The sequence below is a fragment of the Siniperca chuatsi genome, linkage group LG12 (assembly GCF_020085105.1).
Source record: "Siniperca chuatsi isolate FFG_IHB_CAS linkage group LG12, ASM2008510v1, whole genome shotgun sequence".
In the NCBI taxonomy this organism is placed as follows: Eukaryota; Metazoa; Chordata; class Actinopteri; order Centrarchiformes; family Sinipercidae; genus Siniperca; species Siniperca chuatsi.
This window is the reverse complement of record NC_058053.1, coordinates 10,063,940-10,086,438: the sequence shown is the minus strand read 5'-3', so window position 1 is coordinate 10,086,438 and position 22,499 is coordinate 10,063,940. Positions and strand designations below refer to the sequence as shown.

General features: G+C 39.8%; 4 protein-coding genes across 15 annotated transcripts in view; 3 read left to right on the top strand and 1 right to left on the bottom strand.

Moving 5' to 3' along the window:
• The window catches only part of epha6 (eph receptor A6), a 166,368-nt gene extending 162,613 nt beyond the window's left edge, over positions 1–3,755 (top strand). The window contains exons 15-17 of the mRNA XM_044217017.1: positions 102–295; positions 658–807; positions 1,357–3,755. Of these exons, the coding sequence (XP_044072952.1) occupies positions 102–295; positions 658–807; positions 1,357–1,471 (459 nt within the window). The 3' untranslated portion in view covers positions 1,472–3,755. The remainder of the gene's footprint in view (positions 1–101; positions 296–657; positions 808–1,356) is intronic.
• A 117-nt stretch (positions 3,756–3,872) lies between these two features.
• LOC122885652 (ADP-ribosylation factor-like protein 6) lies at positions 3,873–8,251 on the top strand. 6 transcript variants are annotated; one of them, XM_044217034.1, is made up of 9 exons: positions 3,873–4,879; positions 5,056–5,106; positions 5,228–5,289; positions 5,419–5,487; positions 5,586–5,680; positions 6,243–6,319; positions 7,060–7,115; positions 7,281–7,293; positions 7,745–8,251. In XM_044217034.1, the coding sequence occupies exons 1-9, from the start codon at positions 4,757–4,759 to the stop codon at positions 7,760–7,762; spliced, it is 564 nt and encodes a 187-aa protein (XP_044072969.1). In that variant the 5' UTR covers positions 3,873–4,756; the 3' UTR covers positions 7,763–8,251. The 6 variants fall into 6 exon arrangements, with proteins under 6 accessions (XP_044072969.1, XP_044072964.1, XP_044072967.1 ...); XM_044217029.1 differs by having other exon boundaries at positions 6,243–6,372; XM_044217032.1 differs by lacking the exon at positions 5,056–5,106 and having other exon boundaries at positions 6,243–6,372.
• A 75-nt stretch (positions 8,252–8,326) lies between these two features.
• Positions 8,327–15,607, bottom strand: LOC122885650 (F-box only protein 47-like). Of its 3 annotated transcripts, none has more exons than XM_044217022.1 (11): positions 15,141–15,607; positions 14,558–14,772; positions 13,541–13,702; positions 13,208–13,284; positions 12,792–12,866; positions 12,184–12,292; positions 11,575–11,748; positions 10,994–11,143; positions 10,679–10,821; positions 9,707–9,866; positions 8,327–8,910 (listed from the first exon to the last, which is right to left on the bottom strand). In XM_044217022.1, exons 2-11 carry the CDS (start codon positions 14,751–14,753, stop codon positions 8,810–8,812), a joined length of 1,347 nt encoding a protein of 448 aa, XP_044072957.1. In that variant the 5' UTR covers positions 14,754–14,772; positions 15,141–15,607; the 3' UTR covers positions 8,327–8,809. The 3 variants fall into 3 exon arrangements, with proteins under 3 accessions (XP_044072957.1, XP_044072956.1, XP_044072958.1); XM_044217021.1 differs by having other exon boundaries at positions 15,031–15,151; XM_044217023.1 differs by lacking the exons at positions 8,327–8,910; positions 15,141–15,607 and adding an exon at positions 8,918–9,203 and having other exon boundaries at positions 14,558–14,762.
• On the top strand, positions 15,081–21,527 carry LOC122885651 (claudin-14-like). Of its 5 annotated transcripts, none has more exons than XM_044217025.1 (6): positions 15,081–15,193; positions 16,640–16,881; positions 17,110–17,521; positions 19,041–19,254; positions 19,462–19,724; positions 20,437–21,527. In XM_044217025.1, the coding sequence occupies exons 5-6, from the start codon at positions 19,491–19,493 to the stop codon at positions 20,941–20,943; spliced, it is 741 nt and encodes a 246-aa protein (XP_044072960.1). In that variant the 5' UTR covers positions 15,081–15,193; positions 16,640–16,881; positions 17,110–17,521; positions 19,041–19,254; positions 19,462–19,490; the 3' UTR covers positions 20,944–21,527. The 5 variants fall into 5 exon arrangements, with proteins under 5 accessions (XP_044072960.1, XP_044072961.1, XP_044072959.1 ...); XM_044217026.1 differs by lacking the exon at positions 15,081–15,193 and adding an exon at positions 15,668–15,752 and having other exon boundaries at positions 19,041–19,154; XM_044217024.1 differs by lacking the exon at positions 15,081–15,193 and adding an exon at positions 15,668–15,752.
• Positions 21,528–22,499: the final 972 nt, after the last annotated feature.

The following is a 22,499-nucleotide window of genomic DNA, read 5'->3' as shown; positions in this document are numbered from 1 at the left end:
CTAACTTTAACTTTCCAACCAAATAGATCAACTTTCAAGCTAACTAAATTACAATACAGCAGTCATCTTCCACATTTAGACTTAGACAACTGTCTCTCCAGGTGATTCTGTCTATTGAAGAGGGCTACCGGCTGCCTGCACCGATGGGCTGCCCCGTGGCTCTGCACCAATTGATGCTGCACTGCTGGCAGAAGGAGAGGAGTCATCGGCCAAAATTCACCGATGTTGTTTCCTTCTTGGATAAACTGATCCGTAACCCCAGCAGCCTGCTGCCACTGGTAGAGGACATTCAGAGGTACAGTTTTGAAGGGTTTCTAGTATCATGAAATGCATTAAGTGTAAATGCACTGTAAGTTAATATATATCTACGTATTTGTCAAGCATTGCACTGTTACCTCAGAACAGAACTTGAGAATTATTTGCGTTACAATAAACAGTGAGCTATGGTAGGACGTCTCCCTTAAATCTCCAAAGATAGGGTCACTTTCCTGGTTAAGAAAGTTTATAAAATGCTCTTATTCCTACACCTAAAAGTAGGACCAAGTGTGTGTCACTCTGAGAACTTTAAGCCAGTAAGGTATTAAAGTAAAGTCTACCTCTGCAATGCTTTAGAAATGCTGGCAGGATCTGACCATTTTTGGGGTATTTTTGTATCAGTCTACCAGAGTCTCCGGGGGAGGAGATGGACTACCCGATGTTCATCTCCATCGGCGACTGGCTGGACTCCATTAAAATGAGTCAGTACAAGAGCAATTTCATTGCAGCAGGCTACAACACATTGGATTCTGTGGCGAGGATGAGTATTGAGTGAGTAGAAGAGCCAAAACATAACCATTATTAAATGGCATGAAACCAAATAGGACCTATCTTTGTAGCAGCAATGATCAATAATGTATAAAAACCTCCTTAAAATGAGACAAACAATATTGTAAAATCTGTAGAGTACACAAATAGAGGAGGAAAAAAGAAAAACAGCTCTAAAAGTTTAGATGGACAATGCAAAATAAGCTTTTTTAATAAAAAATCAGAAGATTTTATCTGTTGTTGATGTGGTAATTGTCTCAGGTGTTGTCTCAGGAGATTAAAGTCTTCTTACATACAGTACATTAGATGTTTTTACAAGATGTGTTTTACTTTTGTTAATCCTCACTTAGCGCTTATATGGACGATGAAGGAAGCTTATAGCACATTTGTGATCAAAACGTCACTGCCTTTTATCAGACAGAGTAAACATTGCCTACACGACTCAGAGAGTCTCGCAATGAATGAAGTCATTATCCTCACAAGTAAGAGGTAAAGTGTTTTGTGTGTTTTTGTGTGTCTGTGTGTGTTTTTGTGGTTCCCCTCTTGGCCTAGAGATGTGAGGCGTATAGGGGTGGAGTTGATCGGCCACCAGAGGCGGATCAGCAGCAGCGTACAGACCCTCCGCCTTCAGCTACTGCACGAACAGGAGAAGGGTTTCCATGTATGAGGACACCCTTTAACACAACCTGGGCTGGACAGATAGATGGACCAGACGGAAGTGAAGTTTAGACCGTCAGACGGACAGTCTACAGCCTGTGCCTGAGTCTTAACCCCTCATTCAGGAGGTCATTGGACAGACTACCACAGCAGACTGCCCACTGGTCTTCCTCACATCCAGTAGTAACAGACGTTTTCCTACTATACACCACTTACCCAGTATACCTGGTTCTGCCAGACTATTACAGCCTGATAGACTTTAAAGACTGGGCCAGGCCCTCACTTAGGGGAATGTAATGCCTTGTTGCAGCAGCAGTACTTTGTGTGTGGAGCAACAATATCTAGAGATGTAGATTTGCAAACGTAATCTACTGAATCTTTTGACTCTTTTGGGTTTTGTTTTTTTTTTTTGTTCTTTTCTCGCTCCGAGTTATGTGCTCATGTAGCTGCTATCAGGTGTGCAATCGAGAAGTTTTGTCCTGTTTTGAAAAAAGTATCCTCGATATTTTTTTATTTTGGAGTTTGATAATTTATCACAGAGGAATTATTTGCATTGCTTTAGTTTACCCTCTCTCCAGAGATTCTGGTACGCTAATACTTGAAGAAAGAAGTTAGAAGCAAGCTGTGGAGATTTCTTGAATGTTTAAAAGTGTATAGACAATTAATCAATAATTATTATCATAACCTAATATCTATATATGTGCAGTCCTGTATGTGAAAGCCCTAGTAAATCTGGATCTTATTTAAAATGTTTTATTTATTTAAGATTTTTATCCAAATCAGCAATACAGTATTATGCAGTCACCTCAGTATCTCAGAGAGAGATGAAGAATTGTGCAATGAGAGAACTCTTCTTGGCATATAAACATGAGGCTCACACCACACCATCCACCTGTTTTTATTGCCACATGCTAAGCTTGCAGAACTGGATCCGTTGCCTTCAGATGAATAACCATACAAGTCTATTCTGACAGTTTTTAGAAGCCAGCGTTGAGTGGTAAGCCTGATTTTTTGGGGGAGGGGATTGTGGATGTTATATGGTGCCTGAAAGTACGCAATCTCCTTAACATATCTTAACATATGAATGTTCACAGAACTTATATATACATGTAGACAGGGGAAGATTGTCTGGAAACTTAACATGGACTTTTATGGTTCTTCAGAATTAGCTGAAATCCTTTCATACACATGCATTGTTTCTTTTTGTCTGCACAAACTAATACAGGCAGTGGTTTGCACTTCTGGGACAAAGTTGATCCAAGATGTCAGAGCAGAATAATCCGTCGTAGGTGCAAAGCCACTGGATGGATTTCACAAATCCAGTCTCTTCTTACATTGTGGTCATGTAAAAAGGGAAAAGCAGTATGGGGAAACCAGTGTACATAGATGTAGTCTGAAATGAAAAACTGTTGGATGCAGTAGATGATGTCAAGTTGTCAGATGTTTGCCATTGAAATCAACATTTTTTTTCTTCAAGTCAGTGGTGAATAGGCAGTGCTGCAGAATATAACTAGTTAGTTGAGTTGGAGGCAGCAGAAGTAGCTAAAACCTGGCAGGTGGAAACCAGAGAGAAAAGGCAGTAGTCGTAGTTTTGTGTGATCAGGACAGATGAGAGTAGATGACTTTAAGGAAGGCGGAGAGGGAACGAACATAAACAGCAGCATCATAACTTATCATGCGTCATTCTAACATCAACAGTAACAAACACACACACACACATGTGCACACACACACATATTGACATACACACACAGAATGCCTTACAGTCCGTTAACCATGCAAGACAGAAACACTTTAGAGTAGTTCATAAGCTTCAGTGCAGTCACAGGACCTAGCCATTAGTTTGAGTTGTAGTCCATATTCGTGTGAGCGACAACGCCCCTCTACAGCTGTGGTTTTTCTTACAAACTGGGCCGCAGTGATTAATGTCGAAGGCAAACTGGATCTAGAGATCTGTGCCTTTCGGTTATGCATCCAGGCCTTCAGGAGTAGGAAAAGGTGCACGCACACATCCAAACACACACGTATTTGCACACACACACACATGCTCACGGTCACCACCCCTCTACAGAATATGGAGAATATCTGATGCTGTTTGTTTAGCATGTTCTACTGCTGAGCATTGTTAGAACGTTCTTTTGTACAAAGTACAAGTATACTTATAATTCTTGTATTTTATTTTTCTATAATTTCCAAAGAGATGTTGTAGATCTTGCACACTGTAAGAGGCAGTTACAGCGAATATTTATTTGCAAATAAAGATGAACAGTTCTGGTGGTCGACTGCTCATTTCATATTGTTTCGATTTTTGACTTGGGCGAGCAGAGAGAATGAAAACAGAATTGATTCAGAGGAAGAAATGCCATCTTATAGCTTTTAGGTTGTGAAATGTTATTGTTTTCAGTGCTTAAATTAAGAAGAACCAATCTTGTCTCATTGAAGAAACCTGGCAGGGGCAGTCCTTTCAGTGGATGTAACTTAATTTAACAAAGTCAAATGTCACTGAGCCCATCTCTTTAATTTGCATGTAATGTGAATTATTGTCAAATAGATCAGACTTTTACCACCTCTTCAACCTGGCAACTTTCATGATGTCGTACACATAACTGATAACCAAAAGATGGAGCTGTTGAACCACTGACCAGCTCCAGACCTGCCATGTGAATTCCTGCTATCGTTATGAAAATTTTATCTAAGATATATAATTTTCAGATTGGATACATGATATTTTTTTTGCTGTGTTTGCCTCGTCCCTTCTTAAAAACATTAAAACACATATTTTTCCCATTATAGTTAAATTTCCAGGGCTTATAATATGTCCGTATACATGTATGAATTTATAGTGACCAAATTTAATGACCTCCTAGTCCTATGTTACTGTGACATTTGTGTGTATGTGTCTGTTATCTTATTGATTTATTGTAGATTTACAAAAACACTCCATCACAGATTGCTTGAATTACTGTAAAGCACATAGACTGACACAACAGATTGACAGCGGCTCCAATAAAGGTAAGGTAAGGTGGGGGGGTCTGTAAAGCTCCATACTCCATGATCAGGTCACCGGGTGGTTCACAGAGCTTAATTCACCCTAATAGGATTACCTGTCACAAGCCGGGATGCCCAGGCGGCATCACAGCTTGTGACACTATTCACAGCAAGGGCCGGGAACACACTATTTACGGCTATGTTTGTCATGGTTGTTTGCTAAATTTAGTGTCTTTAATTTCCAGTAGTCAGACTATCTATGGGGTGGTGCGTTGAAATTTAAATGGTGTAGCGTCAGTCTTGTCTAATGGGGCTGCTGGATAAACTGTCGGGCTGGCTCGGCCTGAGGAAGAAAGAGGTCAATGTTTTGTGTTTGGGACTGGACAACAGTGGCAAAACTACCATCATCAACCAACTCAAACCAGCTAATGTAAGTACACGAAACTGGGCTTTATTGTGACTGCATTTTGAGACTTTATTATTTATTATTGTGTAATTGAGAGTCCTTTGTGTACTCTATGTAGTCCTGCCATGTGGGCACACAAACTGATCATTTGGGATAAATGTTGTGAGAAGGCCTGTGAAAATCTGATTGCTTGTTTTCAGCATTCGAATCATTTAGGCCCACTGTCAGAAGAGTGGAAACATGCTAGTCAGGTAAAGCCCATATCATACTTCCCTTATACTATTTCCTTGTTGACATACTTTTGCCATTACTGTCTGTTTTTGTGTGTTTGTTTTTGTTTGTTTGTTTGTTTGTTTGTGTGGATGCATGCAGACACAGGCACAAGAAATAGTCCCAACAATTGGCTTCAACATTGAAAAGTTCAAGAGTTCAAGGTAGAATCCTATAGACATTTATAATGTGTATTTATTCCTTTTTGACCAGTTTACAGCCATGAAATTAAAAATGGCTAATGCACCACTAAGTATCACTCTAAGCTGTTCTCTCTCTCCCTCTGCTTGCAGCCTGTCTTTTACAGTCTTTGATATGTCTGGGCAGAGCAGATATAGAAACCTATGGGAGCATTACTACAAGTATGAAACACACAACATGCCCAACACTCATCAAATATTAAAGCACATTACAGTTACATGACTGTGTCAATTATAACTTCTTCTCTTGTCCTCCTCAGAGAAAGCCATGCTATCATATTTGTCATTGACAGCGGTGACAAACTGCGAATGGTTGTTGCCAAAGAGGAGCTCGATACTCTTCTCAATCACGAAGGTACAAAATACCTGCAGTACTGTTTACTAAGATGGTGTAGCCCCTCATTCGTCCAGGAATGTTCCATCGTAGAAAAGGTTTCAATCATAGTCATCTTGTTTCTGAAAACAGTGTCCAGATGACTACGATTGAAACCTTTTCTACAATACTGTTTACTGTTTTAAAGACACAGTACTGATAGTATTTTTAGTCTTTCCAGTAAAAAGCATAATTGACATATACTCTGTGCATCATGCAAAATACATTTACAATGATATATGGCACCAAATGTGACCTTTTATAAAATAAATTATCAGGTATGGTTCGGGATCTGTGAGATAATATAAATGAGGCAGTTTTAAGGAACATTTGCATTTTTATTGCCATTCATATGACTATTAGCAGTGTCCTGGGTTTCTGTTGTTAGTACTCCATTGTCTAAATGTGGCATGTTAAACCATGGCCACTTAAAGATATAAAGATATTATATATGTACATAAACTATAAACTCTCTGCTAATACTCCTTAACTCCTCATTGGATAAACTCCACACACTGTTCTTCATGTGTGTCTTATTATCCAGATATCCGCTGCAAAAAGATACCAGTATTGTTCTTTGCTAACAAGATGGATCTGCGGGATGCCATGTCTTCTGTCAAGGTCTCACAGATGTTGTGTTTGGAGAACATCAAAGATAAACCCTGGCACATCTGGTAACATATCTGTCAAATATTTCCAAACAGGCTGTGCACAGCCAGGGCAAACCAATATTTAGTTCATAATTTTTTCTGCTTCTCACTTATAGTACGCTGGTCCCACATACAGTCCTACAGGGATGCTGTGACATTCATGTGACCGCATTGTTATAAAATATTCATCCTTATGAAGGGTCTCTAAGCAAAGGCAGCTAAAGTTTACCACCTCCGGAGACATTGTTGAGTAGTTTACTACAGGACTCAAGCTAGTGTTGGGTAGTCTTGAAGGAGGTGCACTTGGATTAAAGTGACTGAACTGAGTCAAGCCCTGTCACTTACCCAATCCGCCACATTTTGTGCTTCCAGAGTTACAGCTTAAAGTCTTAAACAGAGTCAATAAAGTGGCCACTCACTCACTGGTTACTCCCTGGGCCTGGTTCCAAATTTCTGCTTGTTTGTCATTTTCATGGCTCAGGTTAAACATTATTAGGAGGTACAGCGACATGCAGTTACTCAACAGCCTGGCTCTTTTATATATGTAATACATGGTGTGTTTTCCACCCTGTTTACTCATTAGACAGATGGAAGGCAGGTGGATTAAGATTAGCTAGACAGCTTTTAACATCCAGGATCCAAGAAAAGTCATGAGAAAGTGAATGTGTGCCACAAGGAGATTAACTCCTGGACATGTCCTTATTTTTTCAGTGCCAGCAATGCTATCAAAGGAGAGGGCCTACAGGAAGGGTTGGACTGGCTTCAAGGTAATGTGTCTGTTTAGTAAATTTTATAAAACCATCATACTGGGCCAAAAAGAAAGAAAAAGGCAAAAGTTAAATCATGCTAAGAATTTCAATGCGAATGTTCAAATGCTGTCTGCATCATGTCTACCACCTGTATTAAGACATGTCTTTTGTATATACCCATAGAGCAAATTGCACAGTAAGTATCATCATGCTGTATCATGTCAACATGTAAAGTGACCGTGGTGGTAGATTGTATCTCAGTATCTCTCTGGATGGGATTTAAGTCACGGGAGGCCAAATGAGAATGCCTAAAAACAGTGGAGAGAAAAAGCATGTAAATATTAAAATCACTTAGCCTCCCCTACATCCAAATCCCATCCAAATGGGGCTTTTGTGTGGTACATACTGTAGATCTTTGTTATTTTTTATCTTCCCTCGTCCAATTTGAATGTAAAGTGTATGTGTTGTGTACACCCACTCAAAATCACAAAGATCAGATTTGTTTTTGGATTCTTGAAAAGTTAATGTTTTGTATTAGTTCTATTTTTTTTCCTTTTGTACCCAAACCCTTAATCAGTCATGTATGAAGAAAGCACAACCAGACTCCATAAAAAAATTTACCTTTTTTAAATTTTTACTCCTGCCAGATCATATCAAAACAATGAACACATGAATGACTGAAAAGCCTGTAACCATGGACGCGATGTGGATGTGGTAACTGGACCCCATTCACCACCTGGAGTATTCGTCACACTTGATGTTGTAGGCCTTAAACTTCAATGTCAAATAGCCTAGTAGTTCCTGTGCGTGCTACGACTTTGACACCAAAAATCCTGCTAATAGTATAATTTGTATATGACTACTCTGTAAAATGATTATCTAAAGCGCCCACTAATAGTTAGTTACCTATGTTATACATCATTACTGACACAAATGTGAATGCAGTCTGAATAAAACACTGTAAGCTGAAAATATCCTTAATTCTGTTTCTGTATGCAGTAACATTTAAACATTTTTATTTGAAGCAGCTTCTTTTTTATTCCATGACACATGCTTTAATTTAATACATTTTATCAACTGAACTTTTTTTGGAAATGCTGTCAGTGCTGAATATTGTGCTACCTGGAGGATAATAAAAGCCTGTTTGCTGAGTGCATGCTGTGTTTCTGTTTTTGTAAGAGAGCAGCCACAAAATGCCTTAAAAACTTAACAAAATAAAGATATGTAAATGAAGACAAATGACAACCAATTTAATAAATCATACAAAAACAATGTAATCATTGTATTATAACTATATTAACAGAGGTTCAATGTGAATAAATAATAAATATTGTCAATATATATTGTTACTGTTAATGAATAAATATTAAATACAGTTTATAAAAGATGCAAGATGTTTAAGAAGAACAAGATTTTAAACCTTTGAGAGAAATATAAAATTTGTATAAATAACCATGCTGTTTGGTCAAAGTAATTAAACAGCTCAATTGTCAACCAACAAATGCAGTGTTGTTTATAGCCGCAGATTTATCTGAACTTTCAAGGCTACCATGACAACACTTCCCATGTTCAAGTCTGTCTTCACCTCCCATTTGATCTTACTATTGTTGTAAAGGTCCATCACTCTCACTTTCATTCACTTCTTTAGTTTAACCCCCTTCATTATTGGAGTATGTTTCTTTCCTCCTCCTATCTTCCCCATCTTGTCATTCCTATTTGAGGAACATGTGGAGGAATTTAGTGTGGAAGCGAGCACTGGAGTCCAGGAGGATACACAGGGACTGGAAGGTCTCCCTGTCTTCAAAATGGTTTTCTGGGAACAGATGATGGAATTAATGACTTTTTATATCACTTTTAATTTGAGTCTGAGACATTCTGTGAGGTACTCAGAGAACTGTGTAGGGCAGTCAGTGATTCCCAACCTGGGGGTCAGAACCCCCCTTGGAGTTACAAGATAAATCTGAGGGTTAGCAATATGATGAACTGCACTCTTCGGTTGAACTGTTCACTGCTAACAGACTCATCCAGCCTGTGATGAGGGGGTGGTCTCGAGTGGGAATTGCTTTAAAGGGTCACAAGCCAAAAAGGTTGAGAACCGACGGTCTACTGGAATACAAATACATATACAGTATGTGAGCTGAGTGGCAGGAATTTCAATCACCACTCATGCACTCATGTTTAAAATCACTCCACTCATATTTTTAATAGAAATTCCCCACTTATTTGCCACTCATGCTGAGAGAAAACTCCCTCAGCTTGCTCTACAGCAGAGCTTGAAATAGGTTGCTTTTTTCATATACTCACATTAGCGGAGAGTTAAACAATGTAATGAGTGTGGCGATCCAGGTGAATTATTGGCCACTAGCATGGGTGCAGATAAAATAGGCACAAAAATTAAAGGAGGGACGTAATCAGAGGAAAACAAATGAGGGTTTGCTCTAGGTGGCGAAATAGAGACGAAAACACGGTATTATATTACTTGCAAGGAACCATTTACCCCTCAAAGGTTCATGTTATCTGCCACAACGTTTTTCAAGATGAATTTTTGGTGTCAAGACTGAAGAACTTTGAAATGAAATTTACACTTCCAGAAAGCTGCCCCACCTCACCTGCTACAGAAAACTCAAAAAACTCCCTGGTGACCTCTGAAAACATGCTCTCCAGTTGTTGGATGAAGCAGAACTTTTCAGGAGCCGTGCTGAAGACCTTGCAGATCTGCTGCACCAACTTCACCGCCCAGGACATGTGATAGCCGTCCTTCTCACACACCTAAGGATGAAGCCATAAAAAACAGAAAACTGTACAAATTTTGTCATATTTTTAATTTATGAATTAGCTTTAATTAATAAAATTAACAATTTTAAGTTATAAATAATTTTAATAAGTTGTGTCAGTTCCAAGGTCCCAGTGCATAGGTTAACTGGCACGGCTTACTGTGACTGCTTTTCCTGCCATGACAAGTCTAAATGAACAAGGCCAATTGGAGAAAAGAAGAAACTTCAAGCACATAATAGTTGGGAGAAACAATTGCACACGTTGTTTAAAGAGAGAAATACCCTCTCCATGATGATGTCAACCAGCTTACTTTGCTTTGTTTTGGCTGATACTGACGTGTGAATTAAAGCTGCTATGGCGCCCCTATGAGGAGGTAACAGAATAACTAGTCAAAATCAGAACCATGGACAGCACAAGTGGCTCTGAAAGCCCCCAGATGACAGTTAGATAAATTGAGACTGCTGTAATAAAAGGGAGACCTGTCCAACATATGTCCCTGCCTTCAGCCTAGGGCATGCGTGGTCAGGCTCCAGCCCCCTAACCCTGAACAGGAATGAGCAGACATGGCAAAACGAGTCCTGTCCTGAATCTATGTTTAATCTGAAATTAATCAGATGTACAATGACTATGTAGTCTAAATACATCATATCAAATTAAATCAGACATGGACAATGCTGGCCAATATCTGATTCTCGATTTAAAGCCAATAATGGCTCAACATACCAGACTTAGCATAAATGAGGATTAACTTGAAGCCACTTTCCTTTACTGTACTCAGCTGATGATGAAATAACTAGTATTCTCACCAGTATGATGTACACGATGAGTCTGGAGATCTCAAGAAGTCGTCCATTGATGGCCTTGCTGGCTAGAACAGTGTAGCAGAGACTGCTGCCACACAGCACCAAGAGACGAGCCACATTCTCCACATGCCACGGCTGCGGAATGACTGGAGATGATGAGGAGGAGGACAACCAAGTCTACGATCAGTTAAATGCATCTATACCCAGCGTCTCTGAGTCTTGTCATTTCTTATTACATGGGGATCCGTAACCCGTAATATGTGTCTATCTGGGGGTCTGTGAAATGAAAACATTTGAGAAACCACTGAAGTATGATACCAATGAGCTCCTCCAAGATTGTCAGCATCGAATCGGTTGTCCTGTCTTGGACTTCTAGTTTGCTGAAAAGCAGGAGGATGGCCCTAGCCAGGTCCCACAGAGCACTGTGAGGCAGCCCCCTCTGCACCAGATCCTGCCAACCGAGGGTGCCTGCATGGAGGAGAGCACCTCGCTTACTAACTGTGTCATACTATACCACATCACAATAAACAAAAAACAGACAACAAGAGGAATAGGAGGCAAGCCAAGTTTTCCATTACCAGTGTAAGCTACCCAGGCTTCCTCCACCAGAATACGACACTATAGGTGGTTTATTTAAGTCTCATAATACAACTCATTTCTGTTCTTTGCTTTTAACTACTGAACACTTGTGCTTTTTCAAAATGATAGCCTTACATTGTACATTTCGATCAAATTACAACATCTTTCTGCCAAAACATTAATTATCAACCACAGCTAAGAGGTAGCAGTATTTTTCAGAATAAAAATCATCCCAATTAATATGTTGTCATAAAGTCAAATAAACACAAACCCCACTAACTGATTGTTTTCATTAATTGTAAGTATAAAAGTTATCTTACCCTCAGGCAGCAGAGGTCCATAGAAGATGAACAGTAAGTGTGCCTGGCTGACCATGGGCCAAGGCTTCAGCAGTTGCTCTAGCCAGAACTGACACTCCGGCTGGTTCGGCCAGGGGTCCAACAGAACCTGACGGCAGAATAGACGAAGCTGCAGCTCCTGGTACCACCTCACCCCTGAAGACCGTCAAACAATAAATTAACATGTTTTTTGTATCTTTATTTTTGTGCCTTGTAAGACTTTCACAAGGCACAACAATAAAAGGCCCAGAGTCAGTAAAAGATGTAAAGTCAGTCACTCCCACTTTACCCATCTGCAATGCTATTGGCTCACTCTCCTCTGGGTTCTGGTTTTTGTAACCATTCAGATTTAAACCACCTCAGAGTCCAATACATGCTGCTACACCCACCACCATGGATCTGACTGAGATGAATAGCTTAAATGCAATGCAGACCATCAGAATAATTTAAAGGATGTAATAATTAGATAACAATTCCACAAATAGTTACTTTAATATAAAGAATTATGTCCTCCCTGATGGACTGTTCTCCATATTATTCTTCTACTCTGGCCTGTTCTATATTCAGCAATATTTTCACTGAAACACACACCTGGTTTTCCAGTGATGACTGTCTCAATTTTTTGCAGCAGATTTGTGAGGTCACACAGGAAGTTGAACACTCTGTGACACTCCTGCTCATCCCACCCTGCGATCAGTGTCTGTAAAGTATTTAACAGAACATACCTAAACATTTTCACTAAGAGAAAAGATTCATATTTCCCTGCTAAACTGTTTTCAGGCACTGGGGAAGGATACAAAGGAGCATAAGATTTCTCAATCCTATATATGCAGTGTTTCTACCTGGACTTATTTTAATTTTTCAGTGTTTTCAGTGTTCAACAATCATATTTGCGTAGGAATCTGAGGCGATGACATATTATAAAAGCATGATCTAGTGTGTGTGCTATGTTATGTTACCTAAAGTCCAATAAAGACTAGATGTAAGGAGAGTTTGCAAACGCAAGACAAAACTTCTCAGTTTCATAGAAAATTCTTTGCTATAGTAAAAAAGTGCAAATTTGTGTTTTATCAGTGCCCAGTGATGCACTTTAGTATGTCACTTTACTGGGCTGTACCTACTGGGTGTGAGTGTATGTTACTAAAAAGAGACAGTAGAGGAGAATCACACAATTTCTTGTCTTTACATGAGGCCCTCACCTGTAGGAAGACTCCATAGCTGGTGAAGCCAATGCAGTCTGGTGCTAAACACCGCTCCAGCATGAAGCAGGGAATCTGAAACAGATATCAGGTTATGATCAATAGATAAATAAATAATTTAATCTGGTCTAATTACATTTTCTTTGTTGATGTGACTGATTTGTTTAGCATGCTAACAATGTTAGCATCTTGTTTGGATCATTGCAGCTTAAAATTTAAATGAGTGAAGACAAAGGAAGACAATTTCAAAATGAAGAATTGCTGGTGAAAAAAGTCTGCTCTCTGGAAGTATGCTGGTTTTTAAAAAGATGATTTCATATTCATTATTCCTATTAACGTGATTATTCTGACTTTAAAACATTTAATACATTACAATATCCCATTCTTGCTTGTCCTCTCACCTCTCCTTTTCTTACCTGTGAAAACCTGCTAAAGATAAACTTTAACCTGTCCTTTGTTGGTAGCAACAGGGTACATCTCTTGAACAATAAACCTGAGACATTGAACACAAAAGCACATATCAAATTAAAAGATGACAAATTCTGGTCTTTCCTGTCCCTTCACTTCACAGAGCAGCTTATCTCTAGTACTGTGCGGTGATCATTCAAGTGTGTGTTAAATGCTGGAAGATGCTATTAGCAATGTGCCTGCCACAGATCAACGGGTTGTGAGTTCTAAATTTGCCACATACAGTACTGAGAAGAGTGATACAAAATGAAACATTTAGCTAAATATAAATTGCTACTTGCCCAGGTCTCTGTAGTGTCCAATAGTGGATCTCTGTTCAGGGCAGGTGGAGTGGTGAAACCTTTGAATGATTGTTTTATTCTTCCAGGCCAGGGTGGAGATGTAGTCTACGACGTATCTAGTGATTTCCTTGGACACCATGCTGAACACACTGATCTCCAGCACTGACAAACACACACATTTCCATACATTAAATACTGTATGTGACCAAATGAACCTATTATAGTGCAATATTGAAATTGAAATGTATATATAGTTCATCTTTTGTCTGTGTTTAAGCACTAATTCGAAGAAGTTTTAAATACTAAATATTAGGACTGGAAAAGCATGGTTCTCTTTACTAAATTGTCTAAAAGTGTCCTTAAAGTAGTGGTTAAATTGAAGAGATGGATATATTTTTTGTACACAAATGTATGTAAAAACTGTTGTTTGGTATATGCGCTGTATATGCAAAATGCAATATTCTGAAATATTTTGTTTTAGTTTTTAAATTAAAATAAATGCTGTTGATCATTATTATGTGTATAAACTTTTAATTTAAAAAATATACAATGCGTGCTGATAAATACTAAACAAAGCACTGTACAAAATAGCTGGACTTTAATCCAATCAGAGCAAATTCTGTGGTATTTTTCCTTATTCCCAAGAAGTTTAGTTCAAATGCTTAATACATGAAAATGTTCAGTAAAAAAATAATACAGAAAACTAAATACTAAATTAACAATGAGTACTAAATATACTCAAATACAGTTTCTTTACCTAGACAAGTTTATATATGTAATTTCATACTGTATATTGAGGATGTCGCACCACTCTTGCCAATTGACTTTCAGCTACTGAAATCCAGACTCAGCGTGTGAACTGGCTCACTGGCTGTCGGAGCTACTTTACATCTGGCAGGTTTGGGGGGATTTTATTTAAATACAGCCTAGCTAGTGTTTAATTTGCTGAATGCAGTTTAAATCACACTCTGAAGGGCATGAAGTTAATAGGTTATGTTACAAGCCAGTTACACCTACCAGACAGTTTATCCAGGATCATGTGAAACACCTCTGATGGGAGCCTGTGAAAGAAGCTGCCGCTGGTGGTACACTGGCTGCGGGTCATGATGGTTCTGGCCGGACGGGGCCGAGGATGAGTCATCTTGTATTGCTGGGATTTGTGTGTTAACGTGTACTTCCCAACATTTCTGGAGGCTTTCCTCACCACTACCATCACTGCTGAATTTACTGTACTTTAAAAGGATAAGGCAAATTTGACTTGAAAGTAAAAAAAGAAACTCTGAAGCTAACCAGGTGTTAGCTAAAAATCATTGTCTGGTGCAGAAGCAGCTATGCTAAGTCACTATAACTAGCTAACCTACCTAGCTAGCTAAACTAAACTCCTGACAAATTAGTTGTGACTTGATTAACGTTTGGGTTTATGTAGTCACAGACTGAGACATACAATTAATCAGAATACAAGCTAAATTTAAAGCAATAGAGTCTCTTACCAATACTATTAAGTTAGTAATGTCGATAGGCAGCAATGTCAGCTGTAAAAGTCAAGTCAGCTGCGTTGCCACACAGCGACAACGGCGCGAAATAAATAACTGAACTTTACCGACAGTGAACTCTCCAGATGAAGGAGTATCTCTTCCTCCTTTCTTCTTTTTGGTAAGAAAATAAGAAAACTTGTACTGTTAAAAGCAATAATGTTTTAGCAGTGGCTATTATTCACTAGTAATAAAGTGATGCAAAAGTAGCACAAAATGACTGGCCTTAATTGTGAAAAATATTCAATGTGTTCAGCTTCTGATGTGTAGTAGGTGGTCCAGGTAACACTAGGCCTCACTAATTAATCATACAGCTGGATAGATCAAAGTAACAGTAGTAATGCTACATACAGTAATATTTAATGAGCTCCATGGAAAAAATGGTGAAATAATGTTACATTTGCCAAATAATGTTTACGTCAAGTGTGTAGGATTTAGTGGCATTTAGTTATGAAATTGCAGTTTGCAACCATTTGAATATTGCTCGCCCCTTCCAAGCGTGTAGGCGATACTACGGTGGCCGCGAAACTCGCAAAAACCGCGAACGGCCCAATCTAGAGCCAGTGCTTGATTTGTCCGTTCTGCGCTACTGTAGAAACATGGCGGTGCAACATGGCGACCTCTGTGGAAGGGGACACACTCTCATGAGATCCCATTGAGATTAAAAGGTTTATTCTAAGGTAATGAAAACACAACAATTCTTATTTTCAGGTGATTATACACTAATGAAAACATACTTATAAATATCATATTCCATTTCTGCCAATAGCTCCTCCTAAATGTAACACACTGGACCTTTAAGCCGTCAGATAAATGTAGTACTAAAAAAGTATTTTCCATAATATATTGTATATATTAATAGAAGTACAGAACCTGTTAAATGATATAATTACACATACCAGCTTTTGTTTCATAAGGTGGCTTTTTGAATTATTTTATGTAGGTTACATGATCTTGTACCAATACATAATTTTTCTCAAATATCAGCAGTTACAGATTGCTCTTGCACTATAATTTATTTGATTTATTGCCTACCCAATTATCTTAAAGCCCCTATGCTACACCCACACAGGGGTTTTCAATTATTTTGGCTCATTAGTGATGAGTGTCACTCATCAGTTTTTGTTTTTATCTTTTTTTGTTGCACCTACGGGCAGGGCAACTCTCAACTTTGTCTTTAGTATTAGTTCATGAAGTTTAGGGACCTCACATAACTACCATCATCACTCCAACCCGACCTCAACCTGAGAAGGTCTAATCAGCCAGAATGACCGAAACAGCTGTGTGAGTGTGTAGGGCCTTTAAGATATGCCAGTTTGTACTGTATCTTGAGAATGTTGTTTATATCTGCATATATATTGTTGAAATGTATATAAATATAATATTTCAGACCTCTGAAGACATACAAACACAAAAAAATTAAGGCCTGTACCACACACACCATCACAGTTGTGTTACCCTCCAGCACTGTTCGCAACAAACCAGCTATGTTCAGCTGCTAATCACAGGATTATTCTGCTTAACTAAGACTATTAAGTGTTCCACATTCAAATGGCGTCTCCCACAGGCAGACCTTGAAGAGGATCATCCCTTCACTATAGAGCTCTTACAGAGGACTGAACACTGCACAAGGGTCCCAGGGGAAGGGCCGGGAAAAACCCTTGTATACCAACAGGATGTCACGGTAGGTTACACTTAGGTAGGCGCAGAGGGAGAGAGAGAGAAGAACTGCAAAGGAGGAAGATGGACCTCAGAGTAACCCAGAGATAAAACTGCAGTTTTGAATGACCTCACCTGGCTTGCAGAACCGTATGTACACACACACACACACACACACACACACAATCATAAATGCATACAGTACCACATTATTATCAGTTAGAGTTTGGCTGTCAACTTTGCAGTGTTGATTGAGTATAGGATTGCTTTTAAATGTTAATGTTTTTCTACAAGTTGCTTGTAAGTTGATACACTGATTAATTTGTTGATTTTTTTCTTTCATTCTTTTCATTTTATCGTCCATTATTCATTCAACAGATGTGGAGATGCAGAGGGCTGAATTATTGAGACAAAAACAGCACCAATGAGGACAATATCTCTTCTGTCTGTCTCTGCTTGGCATCACCGCTCTGCCTCCGGGTCCAAGGTTGACATAGACCCTGTTTATCTGTCTGGAGCAACAAGCCAGCACTGGGACTGTCTCTCATGTCATCTCCGACATGATGCTCCTGATGCTGACAGGGATATTGCTGCTGATGATGATGATATCAAATACTGGCCAGTCACATATCTGACTATCCTGCAGCACAGACACATATTCCTCAGCTGTTAAAGCAGAGACAGAAGGAGCCGGTCAGTGTGGAATCAATGCCAATGGCCCTGTTTATCTGGAAGTGTACCGTCTGGACACCTGTGACCCTGGCTCTGTAGTCCTCGTGTAACCTTGTCGGTGAGTATTCAAATGTGGAGAGTTTTTACTAAATATTAAAATGTGAAAGGCTAAGCAGCCTCCCACGTACAGTGATTCATAGTGTACTGTAGATATTGCAATTGGCAAGTGACAAAAAGTTATGAATATTACATTGGCTTTGCTGTTTGGTGGGCTAATTTAAACCAACGTGAAACAAGATGCCTGTTACAGCCTTGCCTTTGTTCCTATTGCTTACTTGTTATGCCTTCAGTGTAGTCAATCATTAAGTAAACACAATGAGGCTTTTATCTCTGGTATTTTAAGGCCCCAACAGTGCCAGGTCTAACACAGAACAATAATCAGGCTTCTAAAACAGCCTCCGTTCTCTGAGGAAGTCAGAACAATGGATCTGTATGAGCATTGTTTTAAAGTCGCTCCGTGTCATTCTTGCAGGTACAACAAGCAATTTTGCATTTAAGGGGTATTGTTTGCCAGTTAATTAAACAATATTTTTATTGTTGACACTGTATTTTTCAGAGGCTTGGGTTGTCATTGTTAAAAAAATTGTCCGCTCATTATTCGGGAGTTTTTTCACCTGGAGAACATTTTGTTCAAAGCAGCGAGAAGGAACAAAAGTAAATGCTTAACTAGCCATGAGTTCCACATCCCCTCCCTCACAGTAAGTGAGGGAGGGGATCTTTAGTTGTGGCCTAGAGCTTTCCGGACAGCTGTGGAATTTTTACCACCATGTTCAAGGTTCAAGGTTCATTTATTTATCATTATACAACACAGGGTTGTACAATGTAATGCAAGCTGCTTCTCTGTGATGCTGATTCCCAGGAACCTAAAACTGTTCACCTGCTCCGCCTCAGCTCCACTGATGTAGACAGGAGTGTGTGTCTTTGCCTCCTTTTTTCTAAAATTAACGATCAGCTCCTTGATTTAGTTGACGTTGAGCAGTTTGTTGTTCTCTGTGCACCACTCTGCAAGATTTCTGATTTTCTATTGATATGAAGTCTCATCGTTGATTGAAATCCGGCCGATGATGGTGGTGTCATCGGCAAACTTCACCACAGAGTTGTCTCCGTGTCGGGGATTGCAGTTGTGGGTGTACAGCGTGAACAGGAGGGGGCTGAGCACACAGCCCTGGGGAGCTCTGGTGTTTCTATGTGTGAATTTGTAAATGTAGAACTGAGTGCCAGGTGATCTCAGGTCAGAGATTGAATTGATTAGATTGGACATAATATAATTTGGCCAATAATTACAACATAGGTCACTACTATCCCTTATTGTCACAGGTTGGGGCCCATCAGCTAGAAATGCTTTGTCATCAAGTCATTCAGTCCCTCTCTCTCAAATACCCTGCAGAGCTGTGAAAAATGTTCAAAGTTAGTGGTTTATAACAGCACTCTCAGCTTCGGTGGTTCCTGTAAATGTTTAATTTCCGATCTCTCTCTCGTTTCCTGAGGGGTTGTGGGGAGCTTAACAAATAGGCTGCTGTGGTTTGCTCTCCAGAGGAGAGCGTTAAGCAGGTGAAGCTGAACACTGCTCTCATTAGTTACAGATGCAGTCACCTGCCACTCACCAGAGACTGATGCCAGAAAGTTTCCACAGCTATTTCCGCCCGCACTCCGGAGACGCTCGAGGAATGGCTCAGACTCTGTGACTGGATGTAAGCTCAGTGGAATTTACTGTACTGCTGGGGACCATGCAGGCAATAGGAGGAATCCAGCCTCATCTTCAGCCTGGGAGACTGTAGTTTTGTTCTGAAGGTGTTTTTGTACTTTTTTTTTATGTGGCAATGTGTTATTTCTGTGTTGATTTGCCTTTTTTCTTATGTTATCTGTGGATCCAATGTATATTTATGAGTCTGCTTATCGACATATTCAACTTAAGAGACATCCAAATGCTATTAATCGTCTCCTAGTGTGTACATGCTCAGCAACAGTGTTTTCAAACTGTAACTTTGTACTTTGCAGTTTGATCATCTGTCTGACAGAGCAAAATCATGGCCAGCATGGCGGTTCAACTCCTTGGCTTCTTCTTGGGGCTGTTGGGGTTTGTAGGAGCTGTAGTTGCAACTCTGCTCCCCAACTGGCGCAGCACTGCCTATGTGGGCTCCAACATCATCACAGCCACCGCCTACATGAAAGGCCTGTGGATGGAGTGTGTATGGCACAGCACTGGCATTTACCAATGTGAGCTGTACAGATCTCTGCTCGCACTGCCACGCGACCTGCAGGTAGTACACATTCACCATTTAATGAAAGCGTCACTCCAAAGCACCTTATGTTATCATGAGAAGAGCTGAAACGACAAAAAATGAATTGCCAACTACATGTATTTTGATAATCAATTCATCATTTTGGTAATTTTTCAAGCAAAAATGCCTAACATTCTCTGATTTCAGCTTCTCAAATGTGACCATTTGCTGCTTTTCTCTGTTATATCATTGTAAACTAAATATCTTTGAAATTTAAACTTGGTCAGAAAAAAACAAGGAACTTGGTTGCTACTTGGTCACGTGGCCTAATGTTTGCTAATGCTAGCAAACTTTATATTACTAAGTCATTTTGCTGACTTTATGATTCTTGTCTACTGGTGCTATTGTTAAACTACATTTTAGCATTCATCATCATCCCATAATTGTGACTTGTGACCACAGTAGTTGCTATTCGGCAAAAGTTCAAATCTCACTTTAAGTGTAAACTGTGAGTTATGTGTAAATGAATGTACTGAGCTCAGGGTAGAAAAATTAACTCAAAATATAGAATTGCTTACACTTTAATGCAAGTATTTTGGGCAAATCTATTTATTGATATAATTAATCAGTGGATGAATTGATTGCCAAGTAACTGCTACAGTTACAGGAACAGTACAGTACAGTTTTCTAACCCCCACAATCCTGTTTTAATCCCAGGGTTAAAGTGCTTGTCTGTTCTCCTCCACATTAGGCTGCCCGGGCACTCATGGTGCTCTCCTGCATCACCTCAGTCCTGGCATCTGTGGTTTCTGTGATGGGGATGAAATGTACCCGCTTCGCCCGTGGCTCATTGATCAAGTCTCCCCTGGCGCTTAGTGGGGCGATTTGTTTTCTCTGTGCTGGCCTGCTCTGCCTGGTCACCGTGTCCTGGACCACCAACGACGTCATCATGGATTTCTACGACCCCTTCCTTCCCAGTGGGATGAAGTATGAGATCGGCCTGGCCGTGTACCTCGGTTACGCATCTGCCTGCCTCAGCCTGACCGGAGGTCTGGTGCTGTGCTGGAGCAGCAGTGGTGACAGGTCACAGAGGCCCCTCCATGTGCAGCGGAATCAACCATCATCGCCTCCACCTCCCTTCAGCAACATATATCCTCCTGCTCCACTCTACAAGCCCCCCGAGGCCCTGAAGGATAATCGCGCTCCCTCCCTTTGCTCCCTTGCCAGCAGTGGCTATAGGCTCAATAACTACGTCTAAGACTGGGGGAAATACTAACACAATAACGGCAAAGCCACATGGACTGTTTTGAACGAAAAAAAGACCAGTCAACTGAACACTTCTCCAACTTATTTTTAATATCTTTACAGGTATTTTTGTCTTCTCCATACCCATACAACAAGTTGAAAAAATGGAAAAGGAAAGACCAGTATGTTACATCACCATGACTGACCAAAAATCAGATGTCACATTTGAGAGGCCACAGTGTGTGTGTGTGTGTGTGTGAGAGAGAGAGAGAGAGAGAGAGAGAGAGAGAGAGAACTGAGAACTGAAACCTGTTGACCTGCTGCTGTGTAGCTGATGGACCAGCAGGTGGCAATATTTTACTGCAAATAGCCACAGAAGAGACTAGCTAAATCAGATTCCCCATTCTGTGCAGTAACACTCATGTTAATGGATAATCAATTGTTCTGTCACTTCCTTGTTGTAACCTATTTAATAGTTGGGATTAACTCTGTCTGAAAGCCGGTTCAAATGTAACAGATCTTGTTAAGGAAATGGATGATATTTTGTCTCATTATTCAGTATTTTCATGCCACAGAAAATTAAAAAAATGAATATCAGTTTCTAGTAATTTGAACATAGATAGGTACTTTATAAATTATTTTGTTATTGTTTTCATGAGCCTTTTCCACAGCAGATGTTTTACCCTTTCAAAGTAAGAAAAACACAGCTGTAATTAATAGTAATAATTGATAGCTGCATTCCATTTCATGTTCACTCACCGGCCAGGCTTACTGTGATACTTAAATGGAACAGAGCCATCATTAGCAGTATTAGTTCCACCTGTGCTTTTAGGCTGTGTCAAATCACTCACTACTCACTATATAGTCCTCTAGGTAGAACTCCCTAGATAGTGAGTAGGGAGTAGTGAATGAGTGAGGATTTTAGGACACAGCCATAGGGACACTTTTTGGCCTGAAATCCATTGATGATTATTTACAGTTTAACACGCAGGAAAACCTGCTGCAGTTATGAGCACCAGACTTGAGAGTAGAGCTCTGTCCAGCTTTAATGTTCATTGTTCCTGATTGTTCCTAAGAAAGCCACTGGATGGCGACAAAGGTCTTCTTAGAAGGCAGCCTAAAGAATTCAGTTACAACTTCTTTTTATTCATTTAGACTACATCATTTGGTAGATATGGGATATGTTACCATAGAGTCTGAGTCGTTAAGCCATATATGTGAAATGAAAAATGACTGTCATTCGTGGATGCTGAATACGAAGTTATTTGTGACTCTTCCACGCTGCTTGACTACCTGTAACACCGTGGACGTGTTTCTGGGGCTTACTTGTTAGAAAGCTTTCCAATTAGAGCGGCCCTGTGTCTGGCAGCCTGTCAGCCACACAGACACCAAATTAGAGGACGCGTCACAATTCAAGCAAGTCACTTGTCTTATTTCCAGCAGTCAGACTAGTCAGCATCTATGTTTACAGCAAGGAGGTCGTTTATATTGGTGGAAAAACCTGAACAATGAATTCAATGCAGTTAGGAAAGGAAAATGTTTGTTTTACGATTGCTTGTGAAAATTAAC